A 22,229-nucleotide genomic window follows, 5' to 3' on the forward strand; every position below is an offset into this window, starting at 1 on the left:
TGTATCTTCCGTGCACTAGTCGCAGTGCAAGCACGCAAAATACCGAACTAGGATAGCGTCATTAGTTGGGACAACGACCGTGACCGACTATAGATGGATAGATCCTTTTGTCGCCCTCCGTAAATCGGTAGCAAGACTTTGAAGCGTTGAACGACTTGGACCGGGGTACAAACTTTGCTTGTAGTGCAGTGAACATGACATGCTGAGAGGTATATGCTCAACCCATTTTCGGCAGCACGTAGTAATCAGGTATTGTTGGTGAAACAGTTGGGTTTTGTGAATGACTTAGCATTGGCCTCATCTTGAATTTTAGGAAGGGCATCGCGCATGCGTCCTTGACTACAAAAATATTAACAGTGTATGGATGGAGCTCAGTCAAGCCAGAGTCATCTATGGATGCGAGAGTAATAGGTTTTTTTTGCAGTACAATATAAAGTCCCTTCCTGGTCGGGCACAGCATCAAGGTAGCTCCTGAGATATTGTCCGCACTGTGTATCACGCGTTTTGCGCAACCCGCTTTCCTCGATGCTCTCGGGGTGAAGCCTATCTATTAAATTCGATGCAGCCCACAACAAGTATTGACAAGATGAGGAGGTTCGGGCAGAACACGACTTAGGGCTCTCAGTCTATCAACCACAGCTTGTGCTGATGGTCGAGTGAGGGCAGTGAAGTCACAACATACCGGCTGCCTTCTTGTACATGAGAAACATTATGCTTACTGACTGTTTCTTCTAGGCTGTACCTACACCGAAAGAAAATACGGTAGTGTACTGTGACGTATGCACCACTATGACCAATGAGACTCCGTCTACTATATTGCTCCTCAAATGGAGAAGGCTGACCTCTCCAGACATGAGGATATCAAGCCTCAGAGTGTTCTCATACATGGCAATGACATATTACTCACCGACTTCGGGTTCAGGTAAATTCCTGCTTCGGTGTCGACATGCCAACGTTAATAATACACAGTCTGACTTCTCCAATGACTCAGCTTCAACGACTACCGGGCGGCTGTCAGCGTGGACTGAGCGATACTCAGCGCTAGAGGTTTTGGAGTTTGAGCCCCGGAACCGAGCTAGCGACATCTTCTCTCTTGGGTGTGTTCTGGTCGAGATGGTCTCAGGACTTTACGGGCACAGTCTCTCTGAAGTCAAGGATCATTGGAGGAGGACTAGTAATGGGCATTCCAGTTTTGCGCGAAACCCAAAGGCGACATTCTCATAGCTTGCGTCACTGTCAGATCATCCTGTAAGCGACAGGCTCAAACCAATTGTGGACTTCCTACCAGCACTGCTAGTCACGAAACAGCTCGATCGAGGCTCGATTTCATAGAAGGGTAGGCAAGCACCTACTTACAACCCATCACGAAGGCAATTAATCCCCTTATAGAGGATGTTCTATACCCTGTCACCAATAGGCTTGTCCAAAAAGGCAGCCATATCCATATCGGCCACAGGCGTCGACAAAATGTTGACCGACTCGCTGTCGGTATAGCTCCCAAGAAAGCGAACGCAACGGCGATGGTCGACCTGACTTATGACTCTGACCTCTCGAACGAAAGCAGTCATGATACTTTGGTGCAGTTTGAGCGGTTTTGGCCTTACGATCTTTTTTCCTGCACACACTATGGGCGGTTCACAGGATCGTATTGTCACTTCTTCGACAACGCCGACCATTCCATCACCAAGGTAACTGTTCACCTCGAACATGCCTTCATCGTCCTCAAACTCGCAGTGGTTGAACAAAATGTCGAGCATGCGATCTGGCAAGGAAGCCTGTGTCTACCGCATAAGCAATACCTCCGGATGATCATCTTATGATTTCAGGAATTCTCATATATGGTGGGTGTCTTCCAGTGAGTGTCGAAGCAGGGTCTCTCTTTGCTCAGGCTCGTACAACACCCGTATTCTGTCTCAGTGGTGCTTGTCAGTTCTGTCACGCGATTTTTGATATCCAGCCCATCCCGGAATTCTTATTCAACTCGACCCACTCGTTTGGGTTGTTTGCACTATTTGGCGATAGAGAACGATGGGGTTTCCGCCTGAACTCCATACTAGAGCAGGTACCGTCGGCTGGAGGTGAGGTAGGCCTGGCGCTGCCCCGCTTTCAGCCTGATAGTTAGGGCGCGATTGAGCTTGGTCGTTGGTACAATCTTCGGAGGTCTCCATGCTGGTTAGGGCGCGTTACTACACTGGTCCAAGGCATCAAGGCTGGGCATTGATCACTGAAAGCCGGCATCGTAACAGGCTAAGGCCGTGTAACAATGCCAAGACAGCTGACGTTGGGATTGGTGAGGAGGGTTAGTATGCACCTGCTCAGATAAGACAAGACCCCCAGTGCACGTGACTGTCGCTTAGACCTTCCCAATCGCATCGTCTATCCACATCTTGGATGCGACAAGCTATCGCAACCCTCCCCGCACCCATCATGGCTGGTTTTCAAAACTTGCTAGTTTTTAAACTGGCACATGTCACTTCGTTTCTGCTAGTACCGTGATACAGGAACGGATTGGGTTTTGCCAAACACCTCAGCACGATGCCTATCCAAGTAACGCGCATGAAAGAGGCCGATATAGACGGCGCAATCGATACCATACAACAAGCCTTCGCAAATGATCCCTACAACAACTGGGTATTTCCAGACCGCGAAAAGGTAATTCCCTCAATGTCCGTCTTCATGCACCTCACTAACAGCTATATTTCAGGTCTCCCTAACGCGTAACCGCGTTTCTCTCACGCTACGATGCCGCTGGGGTATCGAGCATGGCCTCTTCCACGTCGCACGCGATACCGCAAATCCCGCTAAGATCCTAGGCTGCGCAATGTGGCTTCCACCCCGGCCAACTTCAGAACCCGAGTCCTGGTCACTATACCTTTCCTATTGGTATCTCTGGGCCAACCAAATACGCATGAATTTGTGGTACGGACGCGGCGGCCTCAGTACCACGCGATACTGGATATGGAAAGCCCGGCAGGCGGAAGCGCAGTCTGAGTTGTGGAAGGATCCAAAAGGGTACTACTTCTGCAACATCGTTACTGTGTTGCCAGAGTGTCAGGGTCAGGGCGTAGGAAGAGCCTTGATGGAAGAGGTTCTGAGTATGGCTGATAAAGAGGGGAAAAGCTGTTATCTGGAGAGCAGCAGGAGCGAGCCAAATATTGCCATTTATGAGAAGTTTGGATTTCGGCTGGCGAGGGAGATGGAATGTAGGGATGGAGATGGAGAGAAGGACGCTATCAAGCTGTATTGCATGTTGAGGCAGCCAAGAGGCGGGCAGAGCCAGGAAACACTAGGAGGAGGAAACAAGAGTGCCGCTGCAGAAACAGCGGGCACTACACCAGAGATAGGGCAATGAGAACGTTGCAGTGAACTGGTGCGTGATAGTTCTGAACTGCCATGTCCAGACTGATATGCTTAGTTCCTGTACATCAAGGCCTGTAGCATTAGAACCCAAGAAACATTCAAATCACCCAAGTCCTCAAAAGTCCAGACTCCCATTCCTCATCTCTACCAGGTCGGTCCTCCCAACTGACGCCAGGCCAATCCTCGAACACACTCTTCGCTGCCGCCTCGTCCCCTTCCCTCATCAACACATCGACAATCCTCTGCGCACCCTCAAAAACACCTTCCACAAATCCATCGTCCCTAGACGACCGTGCTCTAATCTCCCGTCCAAGAATCTTAATAATTTTTCGCCCTCTACCCCCGACCCAGAAGCCCTTGGGCACGAACTCGGCCAAGGTAAAGAACCATGCCACCAGCACCAGAGCACGAGGTTCTCTTTGGCGCACTAGCTGGAGAAACTCCGGCATAAGGAACGACGTGAAACAAAAGATGCGGACGTAGAGATCAGGATTCAGGTGGTAGTAGTACAAGGACAGGAATATAGGGGATAGAGCGTGGAACACAGGAAGTAGCGTTGGTCTATGCCAGTCAACAGATCCAGATTCTTTGCCACGGACAATGTTGCCGAGGAGCTGCATCAAAGGTGGAGGTAGGAACAGGCGGGTCTGTGTGGGGAACTGTGTCGGTGGGTACGTTGGTGCTGGATTAGGATTGCTGGGTGTTGTTCCTAGGGGCCCGATAGGAGCATCTACACCTGCGACATCAACGATAGGCGGTGGTGGCAAAGTGCGTAGTTCTCGTCGCACCAAGGGGTAAACGGAGAGTTTCTCCATGCCTTGTGCCCATCGGAGTGAAGCAAGGATACGAAGTCCTTCGCTTAGTTTCAGTAGTGTTATCATCCATTCTAGGTACTCATCGTCATTGTTGGTAGACGGTGGTGGGACTAGAGCGAGGAAAAGACCTCCTGTGACGAGGACTGCTTCGTAATTCTCTGCGGTGATGTCTTTGAGTACTTCCTTGTAAGAAGAGAAAGCCTTTTGGCGATATAGTAGTGCTTGTTTCTCAACGGTCTTGTTTGGCATAAGCTCGTTGCTGTGGTTTGCGGCGATACTGAGCATAGCGTAGAGAAGGAAAGGATGAGAGATGCCTAGTCGGGGGACAACGTTCTCGTGCAAGTTGTTCAAGACGGTGTCGTCGCGCACTACAAATTCGCGCCAGACACGTGCTTTGTAGTATTGCAATAACTGGTGATCGAGGTGTGCAAAGGTGCCTATAGATGTTGGAGAGGCTGGAACGAGCCACGGCGCCAACTGGAAGGAAAGATCATTGAAATCTGCCTCGTTGTTGTACGCTGATGATCGAAACTCGTGACCAGGCGATGGTCCTGAAGACGGTGTCCTCGACGTCGACTGGAAGTCCTGTGCGTATTCGCAATTCAGGTCTCTCACACTGCAGTAACGACAGATAGGTTGTGCTTCATCGCACTATACTACATTAACTCTCTGTCCACACATGGAAAGTCTGAAAATTAAATATACCTTGACTTTCTTTCTCTTGCAGGTCAAGCATCCGCCCCTCGACTTGCGATGCGGCTTCTTAGGCACGAAACCCGTACTTCGGCGCGCCATCTAAACTACGTCTACGCGGAGCTAGTATGGTTTGGATGGATTGGCATCCCGGGGAGGCACAAGGTGGTGGGATGTAAGGCGTCCAATAGTGCCTGGGTCGTGCGCGTGGCTAAGTGGCGCTTAGTGGGGGCCTAAGGTCTGTCTGGGTAGTCATGCCATCATGGCAAAGGTGAGTGGGCTATCGCATATGATATGCCTCTGACTACGCAACTTTGGGTAGTGCATGGGGCGCATATGCAGTCTTATGAGGTTACAGGGTTTGCGCGACCACAGACGTGCGTTACGCTCGTTTCTATCGGCTCAGGTCGCTGCAGTCTGTCAGTACATCTGCGCCCAGGCGACAACCATATCACATGTTGATTGAAGAAATTAACATGGAAATAATATTGGAGATTGGAATATAAAAAGAAGTACAGGACAGCCGCTCAACGCACGCTAAAACTACAGACCAAGCACACTGAAGAACCCTCATTTCCTGTCTACGACAGCCGTCTCACCATCGCTGTCCGCTTGTGCCATCCTCAGGTCTCCTTCAACATATCGACTTGGCTGCAAGACCAGCAACAGCACCAGGACTAGGACCATTGGCACAGCGTCGAAGCAATACAGCGTCCATTCGTGAGCGATCAAATAAGCAGCGTTACCCATCGCATACTCGATGAGTCTGAATGTACAGCGGAAGAGAATCAATGCGCTGACACTATACAGTATGTAAAGCATCTTCTTCCAGTCTGCAGATGCATGATCGGCTTTCTTGTTCATACGGATTTGGAAATCGAATGAGGCGATGAGGAAGACAATAAAGGTAGCGACTTGGAGTGCGAGACCGGCAATTACGATTTTTTCTCCAGCGAGGGCGAGGGCGAGTTGCATCGTACCCATGATGCTGGCACCTATTTCCTGTTAGCCCAAGTTTCTTCAACCTACTTTGTATGCTGAGACGACGTACCTAGGCCCTGAATGATCAAGGTCGTGACGTCCGCGGTGACGAAGATCCTTGTGTACCACCTCGCTGGGATCAGACTCACATCTTCTCCACCAGCAAGTCTGATCGTACGGCCAAGCATCATGTATATGGTTGCAGCAAACCATAGAGGACCGACGAGTGTCAGTACACCTTGGGTGATGTACTGGGGCCAGGCATCGTTGTCGAAGTGCGATGCGATACGCGCGCCGTAGCCACCGACCTCGCCTGTCATATTCTGTTAGGTACAGCTCCAGATGATGTACATGTGTAATAAGTTGGCAGACTAGCAGCAACAGAGAGGACATACAGAGCGCGCCGATAACCACGAAGATGATGATCCTATTCCTGGACCTGAGGTACTGATACAAGTGCAGAAAAGCCATTACAAGAAAGACAACGAGGCATACGATGGCTCCAGCCAGAGAAGGAACATAACGGTACATCTCCCAATCAAAGTTTGGTGCTTTAGGTGGGTTTTGCCGTTTCCATTCCGATGAAGGGAGTGGAATACCGAGCGGGCTTGCCATGTTCGATATCATGTCTGAATGTGGGAAAAACAACTGAGTATGACGATTGAAGCTCTTGAAAGGAAGTAAGATGGATAGTAAGAAGCAGGTCAGATTCCTTGATGGTGATGATGCTTCGCTTCAAGCAGCGGCAGAGCCGTCTTATGTAGTAGCTGCAGCTGTGAATGTATCGCGCCATCGCCAGTTTCGCATCCGCAGTTGTTGTCGCATTCGCTTATCTTCCACATCATGCATGTTGAACATACTCAGAGTTCACAGATGATGATGTTTTTGGGCCGCTATGCCCAGACTTTCGCATCGTAAGCGTAGAACGCCACATTTCGCATTCGCTAAACTGGCCAATGCAACGCCTCAGATCCATCGTTCATCCAGGGACGCGGGCTTTCGAACCGGGTTGTGGTGTGGCTATGGGTGTACTTCGATACTCGAGTGCAGGCTACGAGCAGGAAAAAAGCGACTGAAGCTGAATTAGTAGAGCTCAAATGTCCACTGCGCACTGGACCCGTGAGTCTTACCAGGGCCCAGGCATCGAGCATCTTTCGCACATAGTAGTCAAACTGAAAAACATTAAGGGTTAACAATGATGCATTACAGAAGGACTGGCATCTGTGATAGCCTAACCAGGCGCCACGCTACAGTACGTCAAGTGATGCCCAGTACCTTTGCGAACTTTTGTTTCGTAGATCATATGTTACAATGTGCGGCGAAGCGCACCAGCCTCAGCTCATCCTCCGTCCAAACCAATAAAAGTGAGATCCCTATTGGACTAATCTAGCCCATGACCATGCCCTTAAGACCGGCCATATCGCCCTCCTTGGCGGCGATTTCGAAGTATCCGTAAATGATAGTTACGGCAAGGAGAATACCAGTACCGCTGCCAAGAGCGCCGAGAAGATCGCTACCGACAGACAGAGCTCCAATGCAGGCACCACCGAAGGCAGCAGCGGTGGGGATGACGCGCTTAAGCTCCTTGTACATGGACTCCTCACGGTGACCAGCCATGACCAGACCCTGCTCCTTGAGCTGCTTAGCAACGTCGCGGGGAGATGAACCAGAGACCTCGATCCAGGTCTTGGAGAAGACAGCGCAGGCGACGAGCATGTAGACGATGAAAATGGCAGTCTTCAGGGGGTCGGAGAGGGCCTCGGTGATGCTGAGAGGGGGGGACCTGGAAATGATTAGCGGCTGAAATTGTGGTACAGTCAGGGATCGACATACATGTAGTAGGCAACGCCGGAGGTAGCGAAAAGCTGAGCGGAACCCTCCTTGGGCTCCCAGACACCAAGAAGCTTGACGAGGAGGTTGTCAGAGAAGCGGTTGTAGAGCATCTGGCTGATCAAGAAGACGTTGGAAGAAAGAGCAGACTGCAGCATGATGGGCATGTTGGAGGTGTAGAACAGACGGACGGGGTACGAGCCACGAACACCACGCTGGCGGGCAGACTTTACGGGAATTTCGACGCGGAAACCCTGGAGGTAGATGACAGCACCGAAGACAATGACAGTGGAAATCAGGTTCATGACGTTGGGGAGGTTCTGGCGGTAGAAAGCCTCCTTGAGCGCAACAGTCTTGTTGGGCCAGGTGAAGAGCAAGTGAACAAGGGCAATGAGAGCACCCTCGAACTCAGGACCACGACCGGTGTTGATGGTGGTGGGGGAGAAGGCCTTCCACATGATGGACTCGCAGATGTTGGTGGCAATGAAGAGCGAGATACCGCTGCCGAGACCGTAGCCCTTCTGGAGAAGCTCGTCGAGGAGGATAACGATCAGACCAGCGATCATCAGCTGGATAACAAGGAGAACGCAGATACCGGCACCGAGGTCAGAGGGCTGTCCGTAGAGACCGGAGATGACATAGACGACGGCCTGGCCGAAAGACAGGAGAATAGCGAGGAGCTTCTGGGCGGTCTGGTAGAGCTCGCGGTCAGACTTGAGGTCGAGGTTGACGTCGATGAGGTGGGTTCCGGCAAGAAGCTGGAAGACCATGCCCGAGGTGATGATGGGGGTGATACCCAGTTCCATCAGGGTTCCTCTGTTACTCGCCATCATCATTCGCAGCCAGTATAGCGGGTCGGAGGTATCAGAAGACACAATTCCGTAGAGCGGCATCTGGCTCATGACCAGGAAGACGAGGAGAGTAAGGCCGGTCCATACGAGGCGGTTGTTGAAGGGGACCTTGCTCTCTGGCAGCTGAATTTCAGGCACCAGAGGCACAAAAGGCTTGACGAGATCGAGGAACCGTACTACGTGCAACTATTAGCTGTGCTGCTCTGTGCCCTACTTGCTCGCAGGCATTGCGCGCACACGCCTCGCGCGGCCATTGAAAGGTGAGGTCGTGACTTACGGCCGCTCATGATTGCGATCTATGGCCCAGAGACAAGAAGAAGACAAAGAGAGGTGGGAGAGGGTGGTTGCGAACAGCCAGTTGATGGAAGATGGAGAGGGGGTTGTGCTTCTGTAGCTTTCGCAACGTGTCGCTGGGGAAATTATCCGTGCGCACGCTAGCCCGTAGCTCCGTCCCTGAGCTATCGCGAATCTCCCACCCGCAGCTCCCAAGAGGCCACGCTGTTCTGACCTTTCACCCATTCCGAACTCTTGGAACATTCACGAAGCACCATGTTTCACCCACGAGTCAGCAACTGCTTACTTGCCTACATCCTCTTCCCCCTCTTCCCCTCCCGGACTGTGAACTCTGCAGCAGGCTGTGCTTTTTTGATTTCAACCTCGAGTCTCTTCAACGTCCTCGTTAATTCTTCATTTCCGGCCTTCACTAACTCGTCCTCTGCCTTCATCTTCTCTACCTCCCTTTTCAGTCTAACAATCTTCGTCTCACTCTTGACGCATAGCCTGGTCAACGTCTCTTCTGCTGTTTCTTCTTCCAGCTGCCTAAGCTGCTCACGTAAAGCGGCCATCTCATCTTGGTGTTTCTTGTTTCCAAACATGAGGAGCTGGCTGAGTTCCGCGCAGTCCACGCATGCCTGTACATCTGTTCGAGCTCGACAGCAATTGAGAGCGCGACCTACGGATTTGCACAACTGGCAGTCGATTTTGGTCTTACTCTCTGTCAGCTCAAGCTTAAGGTCGATTATCCAGGACTCTACCTTGATGCTGGGGCTGCTCCGCGTGTCGCTGACTGGAAAGACGGCAGACGCAGGAATGGAATTGTAATGAGTAATCCCATTGTGTTCCTGACCATCCAGAGGGCGAATTATGTCGCTACGGAGACTTAGCGGCGTAAAAGCTGCTGCTGTGGCTCGTAGACCATCGACCATGTTACTGCCTCGATTTTGAGGACCGAGAGAAATATGTGGTGACCACCAATAGTGAGAGCAGCGAACGATCCGAGAAGCAGTGTGGTGAGAGGAAACTCGTGCTAGTGACGTAGATATTCATGGAGGAAAGCACGTTGGTCTACCTGTGATACGCGTCTCCGGTCCCACTTATCCGTTTGCAGGTATCGTTTGCAGGTATTGTTTCTCGTGCATACTCGGAAGACTAAAATCTTGATCTTGTACAGTTTGACTAATGATCCGGCACCCAACATCACTCATATGGTATCTTCGCTAACAGTAACCTTACGCGACCGCGTCCTTCAACCCAGCATACCATCAAGAGCGCTCACCTCATCACTTCTGAAGTCTCGCCGCGCTATGAGAACACCCGGTCTTGAGTATCAATAACCTTCAAAATTCAATGTGAAGAGTGTACCGACGCCACGGATTATCAGTAGGCCCTTTGCGGGTCGCAACGGGAAACATGGACATGTCGCAAGAGGCTCAGCCATGCAGATCTTTTGCAGAGTGCATGTCTGCGTTTGAGGAATTGGAACAAAAGACGGAGGGAGTTTTCACTATCGAGCTCAGCGGCCTGGAAAGTCTACTCAACACAATACGTACCACACTCGATGAGGCAGCGACAAAGAAAGCGGCTGTCTGGCTCCAGCAATGGACCCACATATGTACTCACCCATCATACTTCGAGCAAAACGTTGACGGCGATAAATCCTTGTCTCAATTGGAAGCACATCTCTTACCAGACGACCTGCCTCCGTGTACATGCCACCACGCGTCGGACCTGATAATCGATGATCTGCAAGACAGAATCGCAGATCAGCTGCTGTCTACGATGGAAGCATTTTGGAAGAACAGGCCATCCGACCTCAAAGAGCTGAAACTGGTGAGGGAGAAGCTAGACGAAGAGATGATTTGTTTCAACAAACTAAGTGCGAATCATGCAAAGATTTCACGCGCGCTTGAAGACGCGGAGCGGAAAACAGAAGATCTAGAGGCTAGGTTAGCAGCTTCCGAGAGGGACGCCACGGATAAAGAGAGACTTGTGAGCGACAGGTACCGCGGGCTTGAGAGAGGCTTCTACGACAAGGTACAGAAATTGGTTGAAAGCCGGGTGCGCGATGAGAAAGCCAGGCTTGCTGATCGGCTTGAGGATTTGGAAGCGAAAGCCTTGCGTTGTGCTAAACTTCTCGACGAAAACGAGCTATTGAGGGCCAAGATCTTACAAGGGGATCGGGAACAGGTACTGCTCAAGCGAGTGAAGTTGGAAATGGAAAAGAAGTATCAGGACCGGGATGATGAAGCTAAGGCCTTCAAAGAAGGTTACGATCAAATCAGTAACGACATCCAAACGCTCCAAACCGAGAGGGCAGTACTCCAGGCGGACTACGATACACTAAAAGAAGAACAAGAAAGATGGTCTGAACAACAAACGTCGAGCTCTGAGCTACATTGTGTTGGCCAGCCTGCAGTCCTAAACCATCCCATCTCAGCTAGGCCAGCGGTTGATCGGCAAGCCGCCGAGCTTCAGCATCTAGCCGGCCTTATTATCACCTGGCAAGCCATGCTACACAATGCGACTGTAGAGAGGAATGGCTCAACTAAGCAGAAGGAGTTTCTTGAGAAAAAAGTCCGAGAAGCCGAACAGCAACTAAAGAAGTTGAAGCCTGCTCATCTATCGAAGCCTCATCGTGGTTCGGACACCCAAAGCACACCAAAGAACCCACACACGTCGAAGCAAGTCGTTATGAACGGTATGGTGGACGGTCAAGAGGTATCGTCGTCGCCAATCAGCACTCTTGCAACACGCCAAAAGCCTCGTGGTGCAGTGGAAGCATTTCCTGCACTGAGCGCTTCAGCAGTAAAGACTACTACATCGAACACCAGGAAGAGCCTCCGTCTGGTCGACATACCTAAAAAAAAACAGAGATTGGAAGTATAGAAGAGGCCTGATTAGATGCTAGAGCAATAATGGGTACCACGGAGTACTTGAACATCGTTGGTGGTGGGAACTGCGATAGGAGCGCATTGAGGGTGAGCGCATGTTTATGGAGGGATCATAGCCATCGATAGCTCGGTGCACCGGAAGTCTGGTAGAAAAACAATCATATGCTGCTTCTTTGGACGCGCAGTGTTATGCATATATGCCAAACTTCCTGCTGTCGTGAGATTGTTCCGGTGCTGAGCACTTGCGAGCCTCGGGATGCAGCAAGCGACAGCAAAGGTATCCGACCTAATCTAATCTTGACCTAGCGTCCCTTGACCCCTGCTCACTCTTCCAAGTCGACTTCAGGAACAGCTACCGCGTCCGAACGCGTCAGTCGCCAACCTTTCTCGCAGCCCTCAATATCTGATTCAAGATTAGACTGAGCTATACAAGCTTCCGGGAGTCATGGAAGCCTCAGAAGATCACGTAACAGAGAAGGTGCAGTCGCTGAGCGATCTGGAGCTTGCTGTTCTCATTTGTTTAGTCGCGGATCAACATTGCATCATCGAAGCGGAAAGGGAATTAACCCGTGACGTGGTAGAGGAATTGAAGCTTGTGGGTAGCTCTCGAAGTATGGGTGCTGATGTACTAACCTTTCCAGGTCGCTAGAAATGTCTTCGGATTAACGTGGGCTGTACTGGAATGCAACGAAGATACTACGCTGGATGATTTCGGAAGCGGAATCCTTGTCAAGGGAGAAGAGAACGATTACTTTGGGAGCACAAATGAGCGGGATAGAGGAGACGTAGCTCATGCTCCCGGTCACTTTTCACCTATCTCAAAATCACCAGAGAGATTAGACCGACGCACATCGAAATCACCCAGACCTTTTAGTCCGCTGGACAGCAAACGTATTGCGAACATTGTTGTTGCAAGGAATCTCAACAGGGCGAACCTGCAGGTTCAGATCCAGGCTTTAGAGGTCCATCGTCTGCCTTTTCTGCTCGAGCATAACTAACGACAGACAGCTGATCCGAGGCAAGCGGAACTTCACAAGAACAGCCGTACATGCGGCGCCAAGACCGTTTTTGTTCATCGCTTTGAACGCTTCAGACACACCACGCTTGACCATGCATCTGGTAGGTTGAATCAGGAACCTCGATCCATTAGCTGACTGGGTTGTAGAACGACCAGTTTTTCATCTCACACAAACATCAAATGGATGATGGACTGCCAAACATTGAAGAGCTACAGGAGAAGCAGCATGTGTCAGATGACGGTGCTTCCATGTCTTCTGTAGTACGCACGCCGCCATTTCAACCAGGAAAGTACAAGCCGCAGACGGCGCTATTCTCTTCTGAGGTATGTGGATTGTGATCGTCTTGAAGCAAGCTGAACGTTGCAGGACCTTGTAAGCTTGACGAAGCAGATGTCAGAAGTGAAGATCAGTTCTGAAGTACGAGCCTATCTGCACAACATTATCGTCTTCATGAGGCTGCACCGAGCAGTCGCAGGAGGCATCTCTGCATTGGCCACGAGGCACTTCAATACGCTGGCACAGTACGTGGTCCGCTACCACGGGAGGTTCATGCTGACAGTAGCAGCACGCTTGCTCCACTGCATGGTCTTGAATACATCTCACCATCCATGGTGGCCTTGGCAGCCCGCAAGATATACCCACATCGTATCGTCATCACGGCTCCAGAGAACGAGCGCAGCATGCAATGGGGCAGCTCGCTCGAAGCAGTAAAGGCTGTCCTGGAAGGTGTCACGGTTGAGGACGTTATCGAGGAAGTGCTGGAATCGGTAGAGGTGCCACTCTAGCAGCCTCAGTCAGCAAAAAAGACGAGTGGGAAAATGATGGTGGTTGGAGATTGGGGCATGAGTAAGGACGCCGGTGGCTGATCTCATCGGCGTTGGGCGGACGTGATTGGACCCGGGCGGGGCCTGGCCTGGCTGCCCCTCGGAAAGTGGGCCGAGGCGGCGCCCATTATTGCACCCTCGACATTACGCACTGCGCTACAGAAGGGCTACAAAAGGGCAACGGTACCTTTTGACCCCTCGAATCGCCGGCTTGTTTGTACGCTTCAGTCATGTCGGCGAGCTATTTCGATCAACTGAGTCCGGGTGTGCAGGAAGCGATCGAGGTACCTAGCGCACTCCCAAACGTCATAACGATGCCATCAGGCTAACTTCCTCATGGAGAGCGAGCTTGGAGACCAAGATACCAAGGAGATTACCCAAGTGAATAGCCACGACGATGCCCTAGAGGTACATAATTCACCATTCTTGTTCTTGACACGTTGACCAACCAAGGCAGGTCGTCTTCGAAGGCGGATATAACGGCCATCGTCGCAAAGCCTCGCTTGCTCCCCACCCCTCTGGCAAGATGACGTCCCGCCCCGAGAATGGTCGCCGCACCACCGCGTGTATTGTCCACTCCCTACTCGAGAAGCACGATGGCTTGCCAGTAAAAGACCACTCCCAGTCACACGAAGGTCTCGCGCAGGAAAGGCGTGTGGACAAGGACCCAAGCTCTACGCGTGCCGAGCAGACACAGCACTCGCGGTTGTTGACCAAGAAGGAGCTGTCAGACATGGCATTTGGCATACGGGAACTGTCCAAGAAGCTCTCGCAGATCAGGCTCAAGCTACACGTGAAGAATATCTTCATTCTGGGCAAGGCGCATGATGAGGCTCTGATCAAGAACTCGCGCGAGGTCACCGACTGGCTTCTTCAGAAGAACTCGGAGTACAAGGTGTATGTGGCGGCATTGCCAATCGAGGGACATGGTTAACCAGACATAGCTACGTCGAGCAAACGCTCGAGGACAACAACATCTTCGACGCTGCAGGGCTGCTGAAGAATGAGTCGTACCAAGGACGGCTTAAATTTTGGACAAACGAGATGTGCGCTCAGAAGCCGCAGACCTTTGACATCGTTCTGGCGGTAAGAAGTATCGCTCTGCACCTTGTCCAAAAGCTAACAGCAACACAGCTCGGTGGTGACGGCACAGTCTTATATGCGTCGTGGCTATTCCAGCGCATCGTTCCCCCAACCATCGCCTTTTCGCTAGGCTCTCTCGGTTTCCTCACCAAATTCGATTTCGAGCTATACCCACAATCCTTATCCACTGCCTTCGCAGATGGCATCACAGTCAGTCTCCGTCTCCGCTTCGAAGCCACGGTTATGCGGTCACAAAAACGAGACGGCACGGGTCGGGATTTGGTTGAAGAGCTCATCGGAGAAGAAATTGATGACCACCATACACACTATTCAGATGGCACACACAACATCTTGAACGAGGTTGTTGTAGACCGAGGGCCAAACCCTACCATGTCATCTATTGAGTTGTTCGGAGACGACGAGCATTTTACTACCGTTCAGGCTGATGGCATTTGTGTTTCTACACCCACTGGCTCGACTGCATACAACCTTGCAGCAGGCGGATCGCTCTGTCATCCCGACAACCCCGTGGTCCTTGTCACCGCCATCTGCGCGCATACGCTTTCGTTCCGACCTATCATCCTACCCGATACCATCGTGCTCCGTTGCGGTGTACCTTATGACGCGAGAACGAGCTCATGGGCTAGCTTCGATGGCAGGGAAAGGGTCGAACTCAAGCCTGGCGACTACGTCACGATTAGTGCAAGTCGCTTCCCGTTCCCGAGTGTGCTGCCGCTGAACAAGAGGAGAACGGACTGGATCGAAAGTATTTCCAGGACCTTGCAATGGAATAGCAGGCAAAAGCAGAAGGCGTTCAAAGAGTGGGGTTCGTAGAAAGACGGCTAGGTCTCAGTAGATTTCTCGTCATAGAATATTACTGCTCCTAATGACGGAGCACGAGTTGTTGTCACCACATGTTAGGATCCTGAACACGTCTAGCCTGTGTCCTCCAATCAAGGCGTGAGCTAGTTCTATCCTTCTTTCTGCCCCTTGCTTGTATTACTAACATCTGGGCTATGGCATGCAGCTATCCAAGCGACTGCTATAATCTTGATTCAGCAAATATTGTCGCGGTTCAACTAATTGCTATGTAGGTCAGCATAGGTGCATACCCTCACTGCATATTCGCGACCACTTGATTCAAGAAAGTGGAGCTCCGGACAAACACAAACGCGACCGGCTCACTACATGTTGCACCTACAATCTGTACGTTTCCTCATCCCCTACGAACACATCAGAAACACAACCGCTAGGTCTTTAACCAACAAATATCCAGCCGTGAATTCTTTTCAGAATGGCCGTGTAAGTAACCCCTTGCATGCCTTTTCCCACTCACAATGAGTAGGTCTTGTGAGCGCTGCGACCGTTGCTATCGGACTTCTCATGCCCTCCATCAGCATATCCGCGACTCACCAAGCCATCACGAATGTCCTGGATGCGACTTCGACGGCGCTGCCTGGGAGGACCTACTCGACCACTTTCGTGAAGAAGGCTGCCGTACTGCTTGTCAGGGCTGCAATGATGGAACTGGATCATACTGGGTTCCTCAATCTGAAGAGTACTTGAACCATGTGGAGGACTTCAACGTCTGCACTAAGTGTGAGAGGCACTTCACTTCACAGAGTCATCTCCATCAGGTAAGGCGTGAGAACTGTCAGTCGAATGAGTGTGGAGTTGAAATTTTGTAGCACTGCTTGTCTCATCGCAAACCGACATACGAGTGCTACCTATGTACCACAATATTCAAGACTTACGGCGGCATGGTACGTATCTTAGATGCATCATACTCTGGTCTGCTCGCTCACCGTGGCAGATCATTCACCTCGAACGCGGCACCTGTAGTAACATCAATTACATCGACCTCAACAAGCTTGCAGCCGAATGCTATAAGTGGCCCTACTTCGTCTTTGAAGATGATCGGAACGAGCTGCTTGACAACGGCGATACGGAATACGATTGTAAGCCATTCAGTTGTCAGACTTGTGATACTGCACTGTCAAAGCTTTCCAGTTTGTTCCAGCATGCCGAGTCAAATGCTTGTGCACAGACGTTGGATGATACAGTCTTGAGACAACTGAGGAGGTTTCTGGCTAATCGGCTGAGTTGAGTGGACAAGGGTAACGAATTAATGGCAATAAAAGTTCGTTTCAAGCGAGACTCTGATCCCAGCGTGATGAGGGATTCGCTGGAGATATATGCCGGTGCATATTCAGCATCATGACTGATAGAGGAATATTGTATAAAAGGCTTTCAATTGAGAGGCATGAGCTAGCTAACCGCCAGCACCCATATACCATCTGCATCGCCACAAATCTCCAAACCCCCAACTTCCGCTCGGCTATGTCCTTACTCGAAGAAGGAAATAACAAGGCCTAAACAGAGAGAATGTAAAAAAGAACGCAAGGCAAAGAAGAAAAGTAAACCCACATGAGACTGTGTATGTTGTCCACCCGGAGCATTCAGGGCCTGTGCGTAAATTGTTAGAAAGATGTTTGAACCAAGATTGTTAATACAACAACATGAGTACACACGTTAACAATCCATCGTGCCCGTAAGAAGAGACGTCCGGATAACTCGGTCAGTCGAACTGAGAAGAAATGTTCAAGTTGTTGTCGCGAATTTCGTTCTTCCTCATCTCCTACTCAAGCCCTGTTCTTTGCGCAAATCTCGAAGGCAATACCCTTGTCGATGGTGGAACTGCCGACCGGTGCACCGGGCAAGTAGCCAAACTCAGGTACGATGTAGGCATTCCGAGCACATGGTTCGTTTGCCACGCACTCGTAGACGGGTCCATCGGGGGCGGCAGCCTGTATACCCTTCTCGTGTCCAACGCAGGCGCTGAAGTCAAAAACATCGTCAGTCTTGACTTGGCAGTCCAAGTAAGAGATGTCGTAGGACATGGTGGTGCCGTCAGGCCAGACAGTGTATTCGAACTGCATTGGCTGGGCCATTGACTCCGTCTTTGAGACCTTGAGGGAGATTCCAGAGTCGCCGCAGCTGCGGATGGGTTCAGAGTAGGTGGTGTTAGCGGGAACAAGCTCACAAATCTTTCCGGGTCCACAGGTAGTGACGTCGCCGATTGAAGATACGTAGACGCCATAGTCGCAGGAGTTGACAATGATGGCAGTATGCGGTTCGTAGCTCAGAGGCGCATAGAGGTTGCCGGTAGATGATGGAGTCTTAAGTGGTGAATCAGATGATGGCGTAGCAGAAAACGATGCAGCAGAAGACGACGCAGACCTGGACGCGATATCGGATGGTCCCTTCTCCGGGAGATTGAAAGTGATGGACGGTGGAGCCGCAGTCGAGGTGCTGACGGCGGCACAGCTAGAAGATTGTGGTGAGGCCGAGATGGGCTCTGCAGTCAGCGTAAGATATACCGTCTCGGTGACAACGACGACATCAGTTTTGACCGCGCGGCGATGAACGTCGGCATGATCATGACTGTGGCGATGGCCCAGGTGCGCGCCCGCAGCGACGAGCGGCAGCGCAAAGGCAACGGCGAAGTCTGCGCGCATTGCTGGGTTGTTCTGAGTTAGATTCTTGAAGTGATCGTGTGAGCAGATTGCGGTTCGAGTGATGATCTCGTGGTAGTTGATTGTCGCGTGATGTGGGTTGGAGGAAGTAAAGGTAAGTGTGGGAGCTAGGGCCGATGAAAGGATTGTTATTGTTATTATCCTACATCACCTAGATTTCTGTAAGTACAAGTGAGCGTGCGTTATATGCTACGCTGGAAAAGCGTTGGCCCGCTTGGCAGTTGGTGAATGACAAACGCAGGCCAATGAGAAGCCTACTGATGATAAGTTAATAGGTGAGTACAAACAGCGCCGCAACGCGCCCCCGCATGTTTTCTCTTACGACCCGGTGGGGGTTCACCCAGGGTTGCTCACATTGCGGTGAGAGGCCGCTCCTGGGCCAAAGACTTCCATAGAGTGCAATTGGACCCCCGACGTGGCACAGATGAGTACAAAGTGGGGTTAACAAACAATAAATGCTGGAAATTGAACCCAAAAATAGAAGGATTGACTTGATGTCTACACGATAGCATGAGAAAGAAGATGGCTGTATTGAAATGCATACGTGATCGCGCGTCTAACCGCGACCGTACAGGTCGACTGCTGGCATAAAGTACGCATTTATTCGTAAACTCAAAATATCTATCTGACAGGTCCAAGTGGGACAGAAGGTAGTGGTGTCTGTTGTGTTTGCGCATAGCTGCGAAGGTGAAGATATAGGGTCAGTATATGTCTCGTATATATCTCGTACAGGCAGAACTTACCATGAATACATTGGACTGCCACAATTAGCTTTTGTTCATGAAATATGGGTTCTTGCACTTACTCATCATATCCTGTCCAACCCACACACTTCCAACAATTGAATAGACCGGTAGGATCATAGTGCCTCTTGATTGCCAGTAGCCTATCGTAGTGCTCACCGAAGAACGTTTGCTGCCAGTCCTCCTCAGTCCAATCGCCCTCATTGGAATAGCACCCACCACCTGGTGTCACGGTCTTCAAGTGCTGAATAGTAGCGGAAACGGTCTTTTGGATCTGCGATCGCACAGCTGGTGGTGTGGCTGTCGTCCAGAACTGGCCCATCACTATCTCCCATAGTGAGTTTCTCCATAGTGGGTTCACACTAGTCTTGCCATTATCGGGAGTGTTGTCAGGTCCAGTAGCGTAAAACTGAGCGCCTCCACCGCCATGGTTGGTGCGAGAGAAGTGCATTGCAGTTACAACCGCATCCACTAGTCGTTCGATGTTATCAGTCGAATTGAAGAGATCCTTGGAGATGAAGCGTCCTCCGCCATTGAAGCCTAGACCGACCGGCCCATTGCGAGATATCTCCGGTCTCTCTGTAAATTCATTGTACTGCGAAAATTTCTTGAAGGAGTGATACTCATTCTCGGTGATATTTAGACCAGGATAATTGGTAAGAAAATCGTGCCATTGGGAAGTGATAGCCTTGATCTCTGAAGTGTTGCTAGAGGGCAATACTTGCAGAAACACGACATGATCTGGGAGTACAAAATTGTATCCGGCAACTCCATGCTTGGAAAACGAGGGCTGATTGGAGGCAAGCCCGGTGATGATGTCGCGATGGATCTTCGACTTGGCGATGTCTTTTGGCTCCGGAAAGTGAGCTTGAAAGCTGTACACATTGATAGGCTCAGCCGGATGCAGCTGAAACTTGTAGGATGTGAGCACAGCGTAGCTGCCACCTCCGCCTCCACGCATTGCCCAGAAGAGATCTGGGTCGCTGCATTCATTGATAGTGCGTTGCTTGCCATCAGCGGTGACGACGTCGAACTCAACTGCTTGATCGATCATGAGTCCATACTTGGGCCCCAGCGGTCCATGGCCACCTCCCTGACCGTAGCCCCCTGCGATGCCAACGGAAGCTACTGCGCCAACTGTGACGAGCATGCCATGAGGCTCGAAGGCCTCCCACGCCTCCTGAGCTTGAATGCCAGCACCAATCTCCCCGATGTTCTCATAGCGGGTTTTGCACCCTGTAGGCTGGAAGGATTTATGAAACTTAGTATCTTTCATGTTATGAGTCCAGATAGCCAACGAATTCGACGCTGTTGACCGCGCGTAATAATCGTGCCCAGTGTTCTTGATCGAGACACGAATCCCATGTTTGCGAACGAAATCCAACGTCTGGCTGATATCGCGCCCGGTCTCAGCCCTTACATGGTATGCGGATAGCCTTCCTAGCGCGCAGGTACCAGAGACGGGCGCTGAAGTGTTGAAAGAGTTGAGTGCACATTGGGATTGACCACACCTTTCCCAGTCGAGAAACTCCATGGATCCGTATTGTTTGGTACGTGAGACACCATCGCCGTAGTTCTTTGCAACCTCTTGGCACTGTTTGCTCGAAGGATCAGAGTAACAGGGTGCGGCCCAGGGTACTGTCAGTCGGAGATTGCCATTGATGCTTTGGTTGAAAGTATTCCACTCGTTTGTGGTTGGCCAACAAGTCTGGCCTGGCAGACATGTGTAATTGAATGAAGTCGAGCCTTCGGGTGCTGGCACTCGCCATGCAGTTTTTTGGAAAATGTGTTGCTTGCAAAGAGTATACGATCCATAGACTGCGAGGCCGCAAACGAGGGATAGTATAACGACATGACGCAGTATATCTCTCAGAATTCGCTCCGCCGGTCTCATCCAGTTTTGCGAATGTTCATCCTCGTTCTGCAGTCTATGTGTGGGAGCAATCTTCTCGTCTAACAACGGTTGCTGCTCGGCGGAAGCCATCTGACCAGCCAGTCAAGTCGTCTTCTGTCGAATGCTGTATATGGTTATTTTCAGTCCGTGGTTCTCGTGAATATACCTCCTGTGGAATATCCAAGTGATGTTGTATGGAAAAAGATGAAGTTGTGCTAAGCCAGTAAACATAGCAAAGCCTGGTTATAAGGCAGTAGATGTACAGCCACAAGCTGAACTTTTGGACATATCGATGTCCCACAAATGCATCAAAAGCCGTCCTGCCGTAGCCTACATTTGGCAAATGGCTGACCGCGTCTCAGCCTTAGATCTTACTTCAACGGCTAGATCGGCCAATCAAGTCTCAGAAACAACGCGCGAACCGCATGGTCTAACCAGTGGCTGAGCAGGTGTCAAACACCGCTCGAAAAAGGAAACAGGCAGAAGTATTTGCATGTACATGGGGTTGAAGGCTGATGTGGAGTGGTTCGGGATGGGCGAGCGTGCGGTGTGGATGGCGCGATATTTGCCGTGTGCCTCCCACGCGTTCCCGAAAATGGTTCCTCGCGCGTAACGCCTTATCTACCTATCCCCGGGGCCGCCTTGGCTGTGCTCTGCAGGTGATTTAGGACACTACATCCTGTTGCGCGACCGCTGGGGCGAATGGACGGAAGTTTGGCGATGAGGCTGCGCCGTTGACGCGCGATGTTTGTGGAGTGGTGGCCTGACTGACACCTGGAACGATGACGCATGCAAAGAAGAAGGCTGAAGTGCTAGGCAGAACACTGTGCGCAGGCATCAAAGACGAACCTCACGGTAGTACAAATAGTTTGTCCGCCATCAGTGGTTGTTGTAGGATTTCCAATGTCACAAGGCACATTTTATGCGACAGGAGCTTGAGGTCCCGTGGTGCTTCCCTCGGTCTACAACTATGGTGTCCTGACAACAGCGCTCATTAATACGGTGCTCATCATGTCCAGGTAAGCCATGGTTGCGCTCCTTTACATATCTTCGCATAGCAGCACATCCATCTGAAAGGCCTCTTCACACTCCATAATTGTTGTTAGACACACGGATATCCGTCTCGATAAAGATCGTGTAAGACCTTGATAGTTGCAATGGACTAGAAGTCATCAGATACAATTTTTTGATTCTTATTCATAGAAACGTGCTACCGCACCACATAAGAAGACCAAGCGGGAATCAAAACACTTGCAAAGGCCAAGCTTAAGTTCACTACATTCGTGGTACCGGTAGATGTAAGTATTTTAGCCCGCAGACATCTCAATTAGAGACTCCTTGATATCGTGATTTAGCTCTCCGTTCGCTCGTCCCATCATGAGATAGCTGTTGTTCATTCGTTCATTTCATCCGCACTTGATTGTGGGGTG

The 22,229-nt window shown here is 50.9% G+C and overlaps 6 protein-coding genes across 6 annotated transcripts; 2 read left to right on the plus strand and 4 right to left on the minus strand.

Moving 5' to 3' along the window:
- Nucleotides 1–1,397: 1,397 nt before the first annotated feature.
- Nucleotides 1,398–1,757, minus strand: GT037_003960 (uncharacterized protein; the record flags this gene model as incomplete). The annotated part of the gene is made up of 1 exon (XM_038929007.1): nucleotides 1,398–1,757. The coding sequence occupies one exon, from the start codon at nucleotides 1,755–1,757 to the stop codon at nucleotides 1,398–1,400; it is 360 nt and encodes a 119-aa protein (XP_038788714.1).
- A 778-nt stretch (nucleotides 1,758–2,535) lies between these two features.
- Nucleotides 2,536–3,352, plus strand: GT037_003961 (acyl-n-acyltransferase; the record flags this gene model as incomplete). The annotated part of the gene is made up of 2 exons (XM_038929008.1): nucleotides 2,536–2,652; nucleotides 2,705–3,352. The coding sequence occupies 2 exons, from the start codon at nucleotides 2,536–2,538 to the stop codon at nucleotides 3,350–3,352; spliced, it is 765 nt and encodes a 254-aa protein (XP_038788715.1).
- A 106-nt stretch (nucleotides 3,353–3,458) lies between these two features.
- Nucleotides 3,459–6,476, minus strand: GT037_003962 (uncharacterized protein; the record flags this gene model as incomplete). Its single annotated transcript, XM_038929009.1, has 4 exons — nucleotides 3,459–4,826; nucleotides 5,541–5,863; nucleotides 5,920–6,162; nucleotides 6,245–6,476. 4 exons carry the CDS (start codon nucleotides 6,474–6,476, stop codon nucleotides 3,459–3,461), a joined length of 2,166 nt encoding a protein of 721 aa, XP_038788716.1.
- Nucleotides 6,477–7,235: 759 nt separating this feature from the next.
- Nucleotides 7,236–9,735, minus strand: GT037_003963 (protein transport protein sec61 subunit alpha; the record flags this gene model as incomplete). Its single annotated transcript, XM_038929010.1, has 4 exons — nucleotides 7,236–7,632; nucleotides 7,683–8,716; nucleotides 9,187–9,441; nucleotides 9,487–9,735. 4 exons carry the CDS (start codon nucleotides 9,733–9,735, stop codon nucleotides 7,236–7,238), a joined length of 1,935 nt encoding a protein of 644 aa, XP_038788717.1.
- A 484-nt stretch (nucleotides 9,736–10,219) lies between these two features.
- On the plus strand, nucleotides 10,220–16,192 carry GT037_003964 (nad kinase atp nad kinase; the record flags this gene model as incomplete). The annotated part of the gene is made up of 15 exons (XM_038929011.1): nucleotides 10,220–11,614; nucleotides 12,007–12,069; nucleotides 12,119–12,295; nucleotides 12,342–12,662; nucleotides 12,709–12,819; nucleotides 12,866–13,042; nucleotides 13,086–13,240; nucleotides 13,285–13,486; nucleotides 13,868–13,951; nucleotides 14,001–14,440; nucleotides 14,488–14,629; nucleotides 14,678–15,452; nucleotides 15,721–15,832; nucleotides 15,903–15,928; nucleotides 15,972–16,192. The coding sequence occupies 15 exons, from the start codon at nucleotides 10,220–10,222 to the stop codon at nucleotides 16,190–16,192; spliced, it is 4,401 nt and encodes a 1,466-aa protein (XP_038788718.1).
- Nucleotides 16,193–17,268: 1,076 nt separating this feature from the next.
- Nucleotides 17,269–20,181, minus strand: GT037_003965 (isoamyl alcohol oxidase; the record flags this gene model as incomplete). The annotated part of the gene is made up of 3 exons (XM_038929012.1): nucleotides 17,269–18,304; nucleotides 18,906–18,920; nucleotides 18,968–20,181. The coding sequence occupies 3 exons, from the start codon at nucleotides 20,179–20,181 to the stop codon at nucleotides 17,269–17,271; spliced, it is 2,265 nt and encodes a 754-aa protein (XP_038788719.1).
- Nucleotides 20,182–22,229: the final 2,048 nt, after the last annotated feature.

The sequence above is a fragment of the Alternaria burnsii genome (assembly GCF_013036055.1).
Source record: "Alternaria burnsii strain CBS107.38 chromosome Unknown 730, whole genome shotgun sequence".
In the NCBI taxonomy this organism is placed as follows: domain Eukaryota; kingdom Fungi; phylum Ascomycota; class Dothideomycetes; order Pleosporales; family Pleosporaceae; genus Alternaria; species Alternaria burnsii.